Genomic DNA, 14,173 nt, shown 5'->3' with positions numbered 1-14,173 from the left:
TTTATCCAAATAAAAAATCTAACATAAACAATATATTTCAGTTCCTCCACTAACAGTCCACATACTGGGCTCCAATCAACCGCTCTCGGCGAGCAGAAGATATGACCTGCTTTGTCAAAGTTCGGGATCCAGGCCACCCGCTTCTATCACCTGGTGGAAAAACGGACAAAGAATCAACAACGCCAAAGAAACGGTAAGTGAAAGTGAAAGAAGCGAATAATAACGACGTTATTCATTTTGAAATCTAGTGACGTCATATGTAATTGTTTTGCATTCGTTAGTAGTATTTCGAAGTCGTCGTGGCCTAACGGATAAGACGTCCGGTGCATTCGTGTTTAGCGATGCATCGGTGTTCGAATCTCAGGCGGGTACCAATTTTTCTAATGAAATATGTACTCAACAAATGTTCACGATTGACTTCCACGATGAAGGAATAACATCGTGTAATAAAAATGAAACCCGCAAAAAATTATAATTTGCGTAATTACTGGTGGTAGGACCTCTTGTGAGTCCGCGCGGGTGGGTACCACCACGCTGCCTATTTCTGCCGTGAAGCAGTAATGCGTTTCGGTTTGAAGGGTGGGGCAGCCGTTGTAACTATACTTGAGACCTTAGAACTTATATCTTAAGGTGGGTGGCGCATTTACGTTGTGGATGTCTATGGGCTCCAGTAACCACTTAACACCAGGTGGGCTGTGAGCTCGTTCACCCATCTAAGGAATAAAAAGAAAAAAAAAATTTGTACGATTTGCAAAATCATGTGGTCATGTTGTCCATTTATTTCTCTATTGAATAATTGAGAAGAATAATTGCTCTCAAAAATTACATATGAACAAGCAACTAACACTAATACTATCGTATTGGACAAATTACTAAGTATAAAGTTCACTTTGAGATTTGAAACTAATATTTGTAAACAAACACAACTCAAAACTTTATCAACTCTATCACGCTGTTTTCGTTCGAACCAAGCGCTTGTCGACCTAAGTTAGGTACTACTTGGAGCGTAGCTATCTAAAAGCCAATTCACCATTTCAAAATTTATAGCCTATTCAATCTTTATCACCATAAGAAACAACATCCCGGACTGAAACTTAAAATAAAGGCACGTAAAAGTAATAAATGTAGATTGGATGGGACAGGCTCTGCGCTGGAGCCCACTCAAAGCGGTCGTAAGGGAGTCCCTGTCTGAGCTCCTGTTTGTCGCAAGTGAAAAGAGACTCAATTAAGCTGAAGAGGACACTCCAGGCTCGGCTCATTATGATGCTTATTGTTTTAATTTCGGTATTATTGCTTTGACGGACGTGAACGATTCAATTTCTTTGTTGCCGACTCTTGGGCAGTTGATGAATGTTTTGAAATATAATAATCGAGTTTCATTAGTGAGTGATTCCGTAAGTAAGTCCGTGATTGCGATTTTTGTTCATATTTTCATTTTACTTCTACTGAAACCAATTTCTAATTAACGGTCGGACGGACATTACAATAGTCATAATAAAAAAAAACACGTGTGGTACTTGGAGACTGCCGCGGTAAAGCTATTGCATAGCTTTTTTTATCAACTTATGCAATTATAATTAGACAATGATAATTTAATATTAAAACAACAATAAAATAAGACCACGCTATATTTATAAACATTAACAAAAGCAAAATTATTAACTGTCCCCTTCACACTCATAACCTAGACCGCGCGAGGGAGAGATGCGCAGACTTTTCATGATGTGCATGCGGCAGTGCGACGTCACGCCGCGCGCTTATTCACAAACACTACACAAGCGCAACGTGTGAATGTGTTGAACGCGAGCTACATAGTAGGCGTAGTGGGGGTGTCAGGTTATTTTCGTTACGAAATTTCTTGATTCAGTCGCCGCGCTCATGGCCCGCGATAGAAGGTATGCAATAGCTTAAAAATGTTTAATAACCTGACCTTTTTATTTTGTCGAATTAAATATAGACTTTCGTTTCGAAGTCCACAGTATAAATTTTACAACACCGATTCTCACATTTCTTGAATCAACAACTTTAACAGTAGATAACATAATTAAGTACCATATGAATATCGATTTAATAGAACTTGAAGCATCCATAACATATCGACTATCACTAATTACAAGCCAGTATCGTCACAACAGCTCACGTCAATCAAGGCCACTAATCTACGTTATAGCACATAATCCGGTCGACAGTTCGATCGTAGAACGTAATTTAATTAAACTCCATACCCTCCCCGACCATACATTAATATTAACAAGACATAATTAAAATCAATCCGGTACCCGAGCCGTTTTGACTAGTTGATTTATTATTTACCTGTTTTGAATTCGGGTCCCACTTTGATCTGATTAACATTCCGCTGGGCTTTGTCAGCTTGGATTGTTAGGGATAAACGTGGCCGCATACGCTGTTTTATTTACTTGATATAAATGTGATGGATTTGTTCTCATCTGATTTGTTTTTTTCGATTTTTTACTTTCTGTCTTTCTGTTTTTCGTAGAGTACATTTTCTGAAACATCAAATTCTTAACAAAGGTAAATAATTCCTAATAAAATTTTAGAAGCAAATATTTCAGTTATAATCTATTTGATTTCTTTCCCTCTAGCTTAATTTTTCATTCTTTTGTATCTCAGTGTATTTGGTTATCGATCGATTGAAATTCGTCACTATTGACATTTTAATTTCTACATAATCACAACGCAATCACTAAAAATTGATTCCAGATTTGAACATAGAATGCATGTCCTAATTTCTGGTTATTATATCTGAAAACAATTCTATAATTGTTCTGTTTCCGCTCTACTATTCTCTCTATATAATTTTGTCTATTATGCCTTAATGTCCCTTCGATGTTCTTTGAGTGTTAAAATATCGGTTACTTCAAAGGATTAAAGATCATATAACGCTGCATCCCACAATTATCAACTTAAAATGAGAATTGAGGCTAGGGATATGTAATAAACTGGCTAAGCCTGACCATAATATTTCTCTATTTGATTCAAATTTTGCACAATATTTCACGTGTCTTCCTTTTACTTCTATCCATTTCTCTTCCTATATTATTTCAGGCCTTTGTTTAATAGAAATGTGTTACTATTAAAGCAGCTACTTATTACAAAAGCTGCTATTTTCTTGTAAGAGGCCCGCGAAAATCAATCCAGCCCTTTCGGAGATTAACAAAAATTGATCTACAGGCAGACATTTTAATTGTAAATTGTTTTTTTGTTATAATTACCGTATCTTTCACATTTACTTATTAAACTGTTATTTCAATATTAAAAACGTATCCTAAGTTTTATTTATTGTAAATATTAAGTTAAGGGATAGTACTACACATGATGAATGGTGAGAAAATACTAGTTGAAGTAAGTGCTTTGTAGAAGTCTCAACTGATCTCATCATGTCGATTCGTCTAATTTCAAAGAGTAAGTAAGCCTGGGGATTTGTTTTCAAACTTTGACAATGTTTTTTTTAACTCATCTTGAAATAGTGATTAGCTCTTGTTTTAGTTTGGCAGCCGGATTGATTTAAAATCCGTAAATGAAGTACTGTGGCGTCGAAAATACAATAAAACGCTACAAGCTCATGGAACGGACCGGTGACGAATCAACTCACTATATCACAGTAATGTTCTCTTCAATTGATAGAATGTGTTTGGCGATCCTAAATAGCTGAAGCTCAATAAAAAATTACGTAATAAACTATCAGAAATTGTTTTCCTTTTATTTTTGCCGCGTTGGAGTCACACGGGCTCGGAAAGGGCCATAATACAATTGAGAATGTGACTTCATACCATTGATCATTCATAGATCTATTTAGGCTGAGATATCAATTGATTTCGATAAATATTTAATACTAAGTGAAGCATTAGCTTGTCTACCCAATCAATATAATATGAAAACTAAAATCAATAGTTTTATTATCATCAAAATGTTCAGAATTCAGGAACAGAAATGTCTAGATCTTAGATCATGGTTCACCTGATGTTAAGTGATTGCCGGAATCCATAGATATCTAACGCATTACTGTTTCGCGTTAGAAGTAGGCAGGATGATGATACCTACCCGTGCTACCAGTCATTACGCTTATTATAATTTAGGGGTTTGGATTTTTATTATACGATGCTATTCCTTCACCGTGGGTATTAATCATGAACATTTATCGCGTACATACTTATTTCATTAGAAAAATTAGTACCCGCCTGCGGGATTCGAATATCGGCACAGTCGCATCGCTCGATACGAATGCACCTTCTTCACCTACTTTTAAATGATTGATCATAATTTTTATGATTACTGTTATAATTGGACTTGGACCAATTTTTAATTCATTGCGCACAATACTTAAAACCTCAATGAGTATATTTTGTAATACAAATGCAATTTTTTTTATTGAAATATATCTGGGCTACGTATGTATCCCTGTAAAGACAGTACTAATGCTTTTAAATTGACTAAAACCGATTCGAAATGCAGTCTCACCACTTATGAGAATTTGCAAGAAACTTAGGGCTGATATAACATTTACAATATCTTTTAAATTAGTACATAGAATACAAAAAAAAATAACACTATTTAGGAACAGGCCTATGTTTCCGACAATTGGCCTACTGACTGATGTTTTCGTATGATATTTAAAATATGTCAGCCAAAAAAAAACGGAATACTAATTAAGTACTAAATAAAGAGTAAGATTTTGATGTTTCTTATTTCTTACCAACTAAAGAAGCTAATTAATTATTTGCAATTAGCTGTCAACGGATGGCAACACGACGACTTCTACAGTGTCCTTGCAACTGACCAAAGCAGATGCTGGAGCCAAGTTAGCCTGCAGGGCGTCCAATCCCCAAATGCCTTCTGTTCCACCGTTGGAAGATGACTGGATGTTGGATATACAGTGTAAGCTATCTAACTTAATTATCCATTTGACTATTAATTTCAAAAATACTACTACTGGCTTTGAGCCGCTGATTTAGCTTACCACACTATCCTTCAAGATTGTCTTCACGATATAGTCTATAGTGAATTCGATTATTATTTGACTCCAAGGTCACAGCAGTAATTATGTAAATTTTCACATAATCAGATGACTCACAAGAGAACGTTTGAAAATCAACAAAAAAAACATACATCTTAAAGGTTGACATGGTGTCTTCCAGTAATGTTTTCTAGTGCTTTCTATCATTTATCCAGCTTTATAATTTTTACTTAACGCATTTTTGAATACTACAAAAATCTTTTAAAATTAAACATTCGTTAACAATTACAATTAAGTAGCTTCAGTACAAAAAATCTAGAGAAAGGAATCTAGAACAATCAATCAATCAACAATGATATAAGAACAACTTTAATAATCTAGTTTTCATTAATAAACATTACATGGTTTATAAGCAATTCATAACAACAACAAAAACTACACCTACAACAATCTCACTTAAGAAATAAAACATTTATGGTGGAGTGAATGGAGTTAATTTTCTATTACACAGATGTTCCCGAAACAGTAGTACGGTTAGGCACAAATTTAGATCCCAAGAACATTCGAGAAGGATCTGACGTCTATTTCGATTGCGTTATCAACGCACACCCTTATGTCTACAAAGTGGAATGGAGACACAATGTAAGTATGTTGCTCACAGTTTATTAGCCTTAGCTTGGATGTCTTTATGAATCAGTTTTATTGTAAAAGGCCCATTTTAATTTTTGCAATGTCATTTCAACCCGCCCAAAGAGGTTATCTAAGGCCCTGTCAGAGATATTACAAAAAATTTAGTGCAAACCAAAATTTCAGTTAGTAAATTCTTTGCAAGTCATAATTAGAACTACATGTAAGGTTTGTGGTCGTATTTTTTATTATTTTTTGTTTTTATTAATTCTGTTATTTTGAATACCTTACAGCTTTCGTGTTCGCGTATGATTAAGGTGTTATTTTTGTTTTCTTTGCCCTTGTAGTCAGACGACCATACGGTCCACCCGGTGGTGAATGGTTACCGTCGCTTGTGGACGTCAATAATGCCAGGGACACAGTAAAGCCACAACCTACCGCTAAAACTTTTCGTATCTAAAACATTTAAAATAAAATTCTTCTTCGACGTTTTTGGATATTTTACTCGGTAGTAAAATATCCAAACATCCAATTGCGGTAGTGACCGCTAATAATTAACACTACTTTTACGATTTAACCTCGCGTGTTTTATAAAGTTATTGTAAGCTTTGTTAAGTATAGTTTGATAAGTCAATATCGGTTATAATATGTATAATGAAAATAAAAAGGCTAGATTAAACCATAAAAGTAATTTTAATTATTTTTAATTTTACTTCACACAGACCAAACTAAGAGTATGTTCGAGTCTGGCAGTGTTTGATTTGGGTTTTTACCTTCACGACAAGAGGCGTTAGATTAAAAACGTCAACCGACAAATATTTTTTTTAAGGTCTGTTACTCATGTGTGGTTATTGCTCTGGATTCCTGATGAACATGATCTTACCTAATTAACTTACGAGAATTTATGTAACCTTTAAATATTAATCATGACATTCCACATACCACAACAATTAGTAGTTAATAGCGAATTTGTGGTAAATGATTAAAATCGGTGTCGGCATTCTAAAATAGAAGTAGGAAGTGAAGTATCCTTAATGAAACGGCAGTGAATCAACTTAATTTAAATTTTAAACATTTATACCAGGGAAAGCCACTGGTCCACAACGTTGGTCACGGAATCATCATCAGCAATCAATCCCTGGTTCTCCAAGGCGTAGGAAGACGTACTGCTGGCAACTACACCTGCGTCGGCTTCAATGCTGAAGGAGACGGAGAGAGCAAGCCGTTCTCATTGGATGTATTATGTGAGTTTGTGTAACCAATTTATTTGAGGCATTTAAGTTTCACATGAGCTCCCCTCCACGGTGTTTCCAGAGCGCTATGACATGTCCTTCCTTAAAAGAGGCTTGTGGAGAGTATTAAGTGGTAGGCGGCGGCTTGGCTCTGCTCCCGGCATTGCTGAAGTCTATGGACGACGGTAACCACTCACCATCAGGTGGGCCGATTGCTCGTCTGCCTACAAGGGCAATAAAAAAAAACTTAATATTTTAAAGGAGATCTATGTAGCTGCAAATGCTATTCAACATCGCACTAACACTTTTTGTGGCAAGATAGTCAGATATCAGACTTTTTATGATAGTGGTTTATAAGATAAGCTCGCGCGGGTACATACTATGTTTACAAAAAAGAATTCTTTTTATTTTTAAATATAGCCATTGTCTTCTTGTTTTTTTTTTATTGCTTAGATGGGTGGATGTACTCACAGCCCACCTGGTGTTAAGTAGTTACTGGAGCCCATAGACATCTACGACGTAAATGCGCCACCCACCTTGAGTTATAAGTTCTAAGGTCTCAAGTATAGTTATAACGGCTGCCCCACCCTTCAAACCGAAACGCATTACTGCTTTACTACAGAAATAAGCAGGGACTCACAAGAGGTCATACCACCAGTAAGTCTATTACACATTATATACATAAATACAGATGCGCCAACCTGCCGAAGTTCACAGCAAAGGGTTCATGGAGTGGCGAAGCAAGAACGCGCCCACATAACCTGTCACGTCGATGCGAACCCACCTGAAGTCACTGTAAGTTATTTATACTATGTACATTAAATCTACCAACATTTAGCATTATTATTATAGAAAATGACTTTACGGTTTGACTCTATACAATCTAACGCGGATAGTAACATGTACTTTTAGGTTATTAAAATAATATTTTGTGTATTAATAAATAAATTGAGAATTATCTAACGCATTAATGGCTCAGCTATGCCGATAGGATTATTGATTATAATCGATAAGTTTTATTTATTTATTTTTATTGCCCTTGTAGGCAGACGAGCATACGGCCCACTTGATGGTGAGTGGTTACCGTCGCCCATGGACTTCAGCAAAGCCAGGGGCAGAGCCAAGCCGCTACCTACCGCTTAATACTCTCCACAAGCCTCTTTTAAAGTAGGACATGTCATAGTATCGTCGAACACGACCAAAATAAAGTTTTCCACAGCAAATATTCAAATTCATAGTACAAACTCTTTGATTTCATCTTGAATAATGATTGAAGGCTTTTGTTTACGAAGCTGTTGTGAATCCGCCCGTATTTTTATCAAAGTTAAAGAAGTAGACAATATCCTTTGCAATGAACCCTGTAGACTGCTTTCAATTTTAAGGATATGTGACTGGCACGTCAATAAAAATATGCTTCTTAATATTCACGAGCTCTCACACAATACAAATAAGTGGTGATAGATTTTTAGGCTAGCGATAGGACGTATTGTAAGCCCGCACGGATAGGTGCCACTATTCCGCTTATTTCTGTTGCAAAGCAGTCCAGTTTTCTGAAGAATAAGATAATCGTTACAAAATACAATTAAAACGCATACATCTCAAGATTGAGTGTCTACTAGATATCAGGCGATTTCCGAAGCTCATAGACATTAGGAACGCGAATACCACAACCCATCTCAACACATGGGATAAAAGTGTCAGCTGTATGCAATTCAGCAGGACAAGTGACAGAAACTCTAGTTACTTATATTTTAAGCTGTCTCAACTGCTTAAGCCGGGAATCTAGGTAGGACTAGGTAGGATGGTAAGAATACCTGAATGTTCATCCTTCAGACTATATGTGATGGACTCCGGAAACACTTATCATTTGGTGATCAATATGCAGTAGCCGTATCTTTATTTTCAAAGCTATCCTTTTTTTATAGCTTAGATGGGTGGACGAGCTCACAGTCGACCTGGTGTTAAGTGGTTACTGGAGCCCACAGACATATACAACGTAAATGCGCCACCCACCTTGAGATTAAAGTTCTAAGATCTCAGTATAGTTACAACGGCTGCCCCGCCCTTCAAACCGAAACGCATTACTGCTTCACGGCAGAAATAGACGGGGTGGTGGTACCTAGGTATCCGTGCGGATTCACAAGAGGTCCTACCACCAGTAAAAGCACCCTTTAAGATTTTTCACTTTCGAAGGCATAAGAGCATACGATCCATCTCACGATAAGTTGTAACCATTGCTATTGGATATCAATGCCTACGGTAGTGATTATTATCATTTTCAATTCACGGCTGTTCAGTGAACCAAGTTAAAACTTAATTTTGATTTTGCCTAGAGAACAGTCAAAACGCTGAGATCAATCTTTCTATTTACTTTGTTAGAGGCACGTGCACGTATCTTGAGCGTGACCTTAAAAAAAAGGTCGTCTTTTGTCTCTGTCAATTACAATACTAAATAAATGTAAAGAGAAAAGTTTTTTTCTATAAAATTCGAATAACTCAACAAAACGATTTAAGTCTTGGGTATTTAGATAAGGTCGTTTGAATAAATAATGAAGGTTGATTATAAAAATGGAATTTGGTTTGAGTAAGACGTCGGCTTAACGAATGTAACGAATTTATTTTACTTTCTCGAGAAACGAAATTGATTTTTGCCCACCCATACATATGAACTATAATTGGTTTGAATAATTAATAGAAATACTAATGAAATTATACGTGATAATATTAATTGTTTTGTCAGAGTTGTTGTTTGCATTATTTTTTTATTGATTAGATGGGTGGACGAGCTCACAGCCCACCTTGTGTTAAGTGGTTACTGGAGCCCATAGACATCTACAACATAAATGCGCCGCCCACCTTGAGATATAAGTTCTAAGGTCTCAGTATAGTTACAACGGCTGCCCCACCCTTCAAACCGAAACGCATTTCTGCTTCACGGCAGAAATAGGCAGGGTGGTGGTACCTACCCGTGCGGACTCACAAAGGTCCTACCACCAGTAATTACGCAAATTATAATTTTGCGGGTTTGATTTTTATTACGATGTTATTCCTTCACGTTGGAAGTCAATCGTGAACGAATGGCTTTCTTGTAAAGTTGCAAAAAGTCGCCTAAACCAAATAGCCTTTTTAGCTTTATAATAGCTTTATAATAGCCTTATTTTTCTTCATCGTTCCCTCATTGCTGAGGATCGCGACCACATGTGGCTTTCCCTCATAGTTTTCGGTCGTGGGTGGCATGAATCGCATGGTATAGACTACCACTTTTGATCCTTCGCAACCAGAATTCGAGTTTGGCTAGAACATTCTTTATTAATTTGCCATTCGATTTCCTCGTTAGCCATGTGGTTAATAACTCTAACTACTGTACTATAGCGTCCGTGTACGATTCCTGGTCGAAATCTGTAGGGCTTGAGTGTATCTCTGTCGAGGTTAGGGTTGTGGATAATGGAACGCAAATTGTCACTTCAATTATATCTCAAAGTGGATCACAGCATTGACGTTCCGATATCGTTGGACTACGACGACACTGAAATAAACAACAACAAAAACTATCTTTCCACCATCAGTTCCGGTGGACCTTCAACAACACAGCCAACAGCAACGAGGTCAGCGACTCCTACGTGTCCCGCGCCGGTACCAGCTCCACCGTGACCTATACTCCTCACACGGAAATGGACTACGGGACCCTGCTTTGCTGGGCCCACAACAGGATCGGGAAGCAACGAGTGCCCTGCGTCTACCATATCATTGCAGCCGGTGAGTTTCGTGCATGCTAAGAGGAATTAAAGAATAATAACAAAACATCATTTTGGTCAATCAATAGTAGGAATCAATTGAGTCGTGCTGACAATTTATTTTTTCTTTTTGACCTATGCTGATAGCCTTGAGAGGCTATTTCAGCTTCGCCCTAACGTGTGGGTGAGCTCTCGAGCTCAAACCGGAGTGTTGCTAACACTGGCCCTAGCAAGAGCCGTGCTTCGCAGAATCTACCACCGGATCGGAAACGCGACCCACTGAGAAGATCCGGCGAGAAACTCAGTGGGCTGTGTCTATGGGTGACAATATAATATGGTTAAACATTCAGTATGTATAAAGTGTTGAAGATCTATACAGCGTTCAAGGAAACGTATATGCTCGTTTTTTTTTATAAAATATTATCTGTGCATTTTTCACTCACATCTGTGGCACCGTTTTTTATAAAACTAGTGGTCCCCCGGTAGTCTAAATTCGACTATAATTAAGTGAAAGTATAAGTTTGTACACTTACGATTCTGTTGTCAAAGACTATTATAGGTACTTCTATAATCACAGATTTCGCCAAGACTACATTTGAGACAAAAATATTAATAAAAAAAAACAATACTTATATCCTCAATTTGATCATACACTATAAGCAATAAGAAAAATTTGACAATAAACAAATAGTATACATGCGTGTGTGTGTCAAATACATGGTAATAATGTAATGTTTTATTGATGTAATTTATTTTTAATGCATAATTTAAAAAAAATATTAACATTCTGCACTCCTTATCTATATTCTCTATAAATGTGGGAAATTTCATACTCCTTCTACCGCGCAACTTTCTTAAGAAGGGGTTCATAGTTCTTGCTTCACGTACTAATATATAGATTTCAATTTGTTATTAAATTATTATTATCAAACTAAAAATAAATTACATATAACATCACTTCCACACACCGACTTATTATTTGTCCCGAGCGTACACATAAAGCTTTTTATAGGACAAACGATTTCCACGATGAAGGGACGAAATCGTGTGATAATCGTGTAATCACGCGGGTGGGTACCACCACCCTGCCTATTTCTGCCGTGAAGCAGTAATGCGTTTCGGTTTGAAGGATGGGGCAGCCGTTGTAATTATACTTGAGACCTTAGAACTTATATCTCAAGGTGGGTGGCGCATTTACGTTGTGGATGTCTATGAGCTTCAGTAACCTCTTAACACCAGGTGGGCTGTGAGCTCGTCCACCCATCTAAGCAATAAATAAAAAAGTTCAAGTTACGATTTTCCTAATTATTAATAGCAGGGCTTTTTATAGCCAGAATGGGTACCATCACCCTTCCTATTTTAGCCGTAAAACGCAAAGCAGGGATACGTTCCGGTTTATAGCTTAGGATAGCTCTTATACTATAAAATTGAGGCTCAGACCTCACGTCTTAAGGCGGGTGGCGACATTCACGCTGTGATTATGTCTTTGGTCACCGGTAAATGTTTAGCACAAAGTAGTTCGTAAGCTCTACACCATAGAAGGCCATAAAAATCCTTGTGTATAATCTGCGAAACAAATCCAATTCCTTATTAGACTTTTTGGCGGGAACGCGAAGAGTGTAGTTGTATGATTTGTCTTATTTTGTCTATTTAGTGTTTTTTCAGGTTTAAATGTGTAATAACGGTGCTTTATTAACTGTTTAACATCTGTGCAAGTGCACAAATGTGGGAAAATGAAACAAAGCCGCTGGACGTAACTTCTCGGGTTCCTCCAAAAAGTCCACTGAAAAAATCTCAGTAAATGACCACCATTTTACTCAGATTATATTTCATCTCATATCATCTCATTTAATTTAATTTCACTCCATATTATCATTTTTCATAAAAATAACAATATAAATTAAAATAAGACATGACTTAGTTACTAGGTCATAAAATCCCTATAAAAAAATCCTTATTATTTTTTTAAACTAGCACCGATTAATAAAAGACCTAAAAATATATCCATCCAAAGGCCGACCCGACCAAGTCCACAACTGCACGGTGGTGAACGCATCATTAACCTCGTTCGGGGTTCGATGCTCGGAGGGCTTTAACGGCGGCCTCCCGCAATCCTTCCTGTTGGAAGTCCGGGAAATCATTACCCAGGTAATTCCATTCAATTACGTTACCGCATTTTTTACCCTTCTCAGAAAATTATTTCGGGTATAGCGACTAGAAGTGATCTTGTTTTATAACATCAATTTGTGATTCAAAATATGTGTGTGTGTGTGTGTGTGTGTATGTGTCGGCTAACGTACGTGCGTGTCATACCACGCAACATTTGCCTCATTTTATTTATATCTAGAGCTGAAAGGACATTTGGTTTGAGCGACATTCCGCTTAAATACGCAACGCTTATCTTTGTAATTAAGGGTCCGTTTTATTTGGTATTAGCGTCAATAATTCGATGTTAATTTTAATTATAATTTGATAATTCGGTAATTTAATTAAGCTTTAATGAAGTTTACTCCATTGAAATAGCTAAAAAAGTTATTTGTTTTTTTCATTATATTTTTTCCAAAATTTTAAATTTCAAACGGCTCTCCTGTAAAGTTGCAAAAATGTCTCTTAAACCAAATCCCACCCCTCGATATCGTTATATCATATCTAAAATGGGATTGTTGATAGGAAGTCAAGGCCTATATTATTTTTATTGATATAAATATTTGATTTTAACAGGAAATCGTCGCGAACGTTTCAAGCGCGGTGCCACGTTTCACTGCGGTCGGTCTCGCGCCCGGCCGGACATATGCCGCAGCTATTTTAGCTTATAACGCCAAGGGTAGGGGAGACCCTTACCCTTTACGAGCGAGCACGCTGAGGCCGCCAGAAAAGCATCACGTGCATGACAAAAGCTTAGGTAAGGCCATAAATTATACTGTTTAAGCCATGCATGTCTCAGTGCAAGCCGTATTAAGGCGATACCGCGAATGGCTCAACATATCAGATTTAGTTCCTTAGATCTTACTCAGTTACTTGGATAACTGTGGTAATTCTAGAGCGAATTCATGCAATCAGAACTCTGACCAGTGATGGGATGAGTGCTTTTATAAATGGATTTTATTAATATAACTAGCTGACCCGGCAGACTTCGTAGTGCCTCAATCGATAAATAAAAGACCTAAACTTTTGTATAAAATAAACTTAAAACAAACAAAACGAATGCGTCCGACGGGGGACACATCAAAGGGAAAACAAAATTGTTATTTTTATTTAATTCCAAGCATTTTCATATTTATCTACCTTTGAACCTTCCCTGGACTTCTACGAATAATTCAAGACCAAAATTAGCCGAATCGGTCAGCCGTTCTCGAGTTTTAGCGATACTAACAAACAGCAATTCATTTTGATATATAGAGATTTGAAAAACTGACAACCCTGAGCAATCGTTAAGCTTTTGAACAAATGAGCGTTCGATTCTAAGTCACCGAACTAGAAGTTCTCCTGTGTTATGGATGCAGAAACACGCGCGAGATAAGAGCAAGATACCTAGAAACCAAAATCAAAATATCTATCCGATTTCGATCGGGAAATAAATTCAGATTTATTTTAAAAGTTCAGAC

The 14,173-nt window shown here is 37.0% G+C and overlaps 1 protein-coding gene and 1 long non-coding RNA gene across 2 annotated transcripts in view; one reads left to right on the top strand and one right to left on the bottom strand.

The window, feature by feature from the left end:
• The window catches only part of LOC149499900 (uncharacterized), a 352,066-nt gene that overhangs the window by 32,028 nt on the left and 305,865 nt on the right, over nucleotides 1-14,173 (bottom strand). The gene's annotated exons all lie outside the window — the stretch shown is intronic.
• Nucleotides 1-14,173, top strand: part of side-VII (sidestep VII transmembrane protein) — a 240,927-nt gene that overhangs the window by 221,320 nt on the left and 5,434 nt on the right. Inside the window, exons 6-13 of the mRNA XM_028175501.2 lie at nucleotides 42-193; nucleotides 4,749-4,896; nucleotides 5,487-5,617; nucleotides 6,687-6,846; nucleotides 7,526-7,629; nucleotides 10,401-10,590; nucleotides 12,583-12,716; nucleotides 13,290-13,470. Of these exons, the coding sequence (XP_028031302.2) occupies nucleotides 42-193; nucleotides 4,749-4,896; nucleotides 5,487-5,617; nucleotides 6,687-6,846; nucleotides 7,526-7,629; nucleotides 10,401-10,590; nucleotides 12,583-12,716; nucleotides 13,290-13,470 (1,200 nt within the window). The remainder of the gene's footprint in view (nucleotides 1-41; nucleotides 194-4,748; nucleotides 4,897-5,486; nucleotides 5,618-6,686; nucleotides 6,847-7,525; nucleotides 7,630-10,400; nucleotides 10,591-12,582; nucleotides 12,717-13,289; nucleotides 13,471-14,173) is intronic.

The sequence above is a fragment of the Bombyx mandarina genome, chromosome 25, assembly GCF_030267445.1.
Source record: "Bombyx mandarina strain Sakado chromosome 25, ASM3026744v2".
In the NCBI taxonomy this organism is placed as follows: domain Eukaryota; kingdom Metazoa; phylum Arthropoda; class Insecta; order Lepidoptera; family Bombycidae; genus Bombyx; species Bombyx mandarina.
Note: the sequence above shows the minus strand (reverse complement) of the source record. Positions and strands in the feature narration are given on the sequence as shown.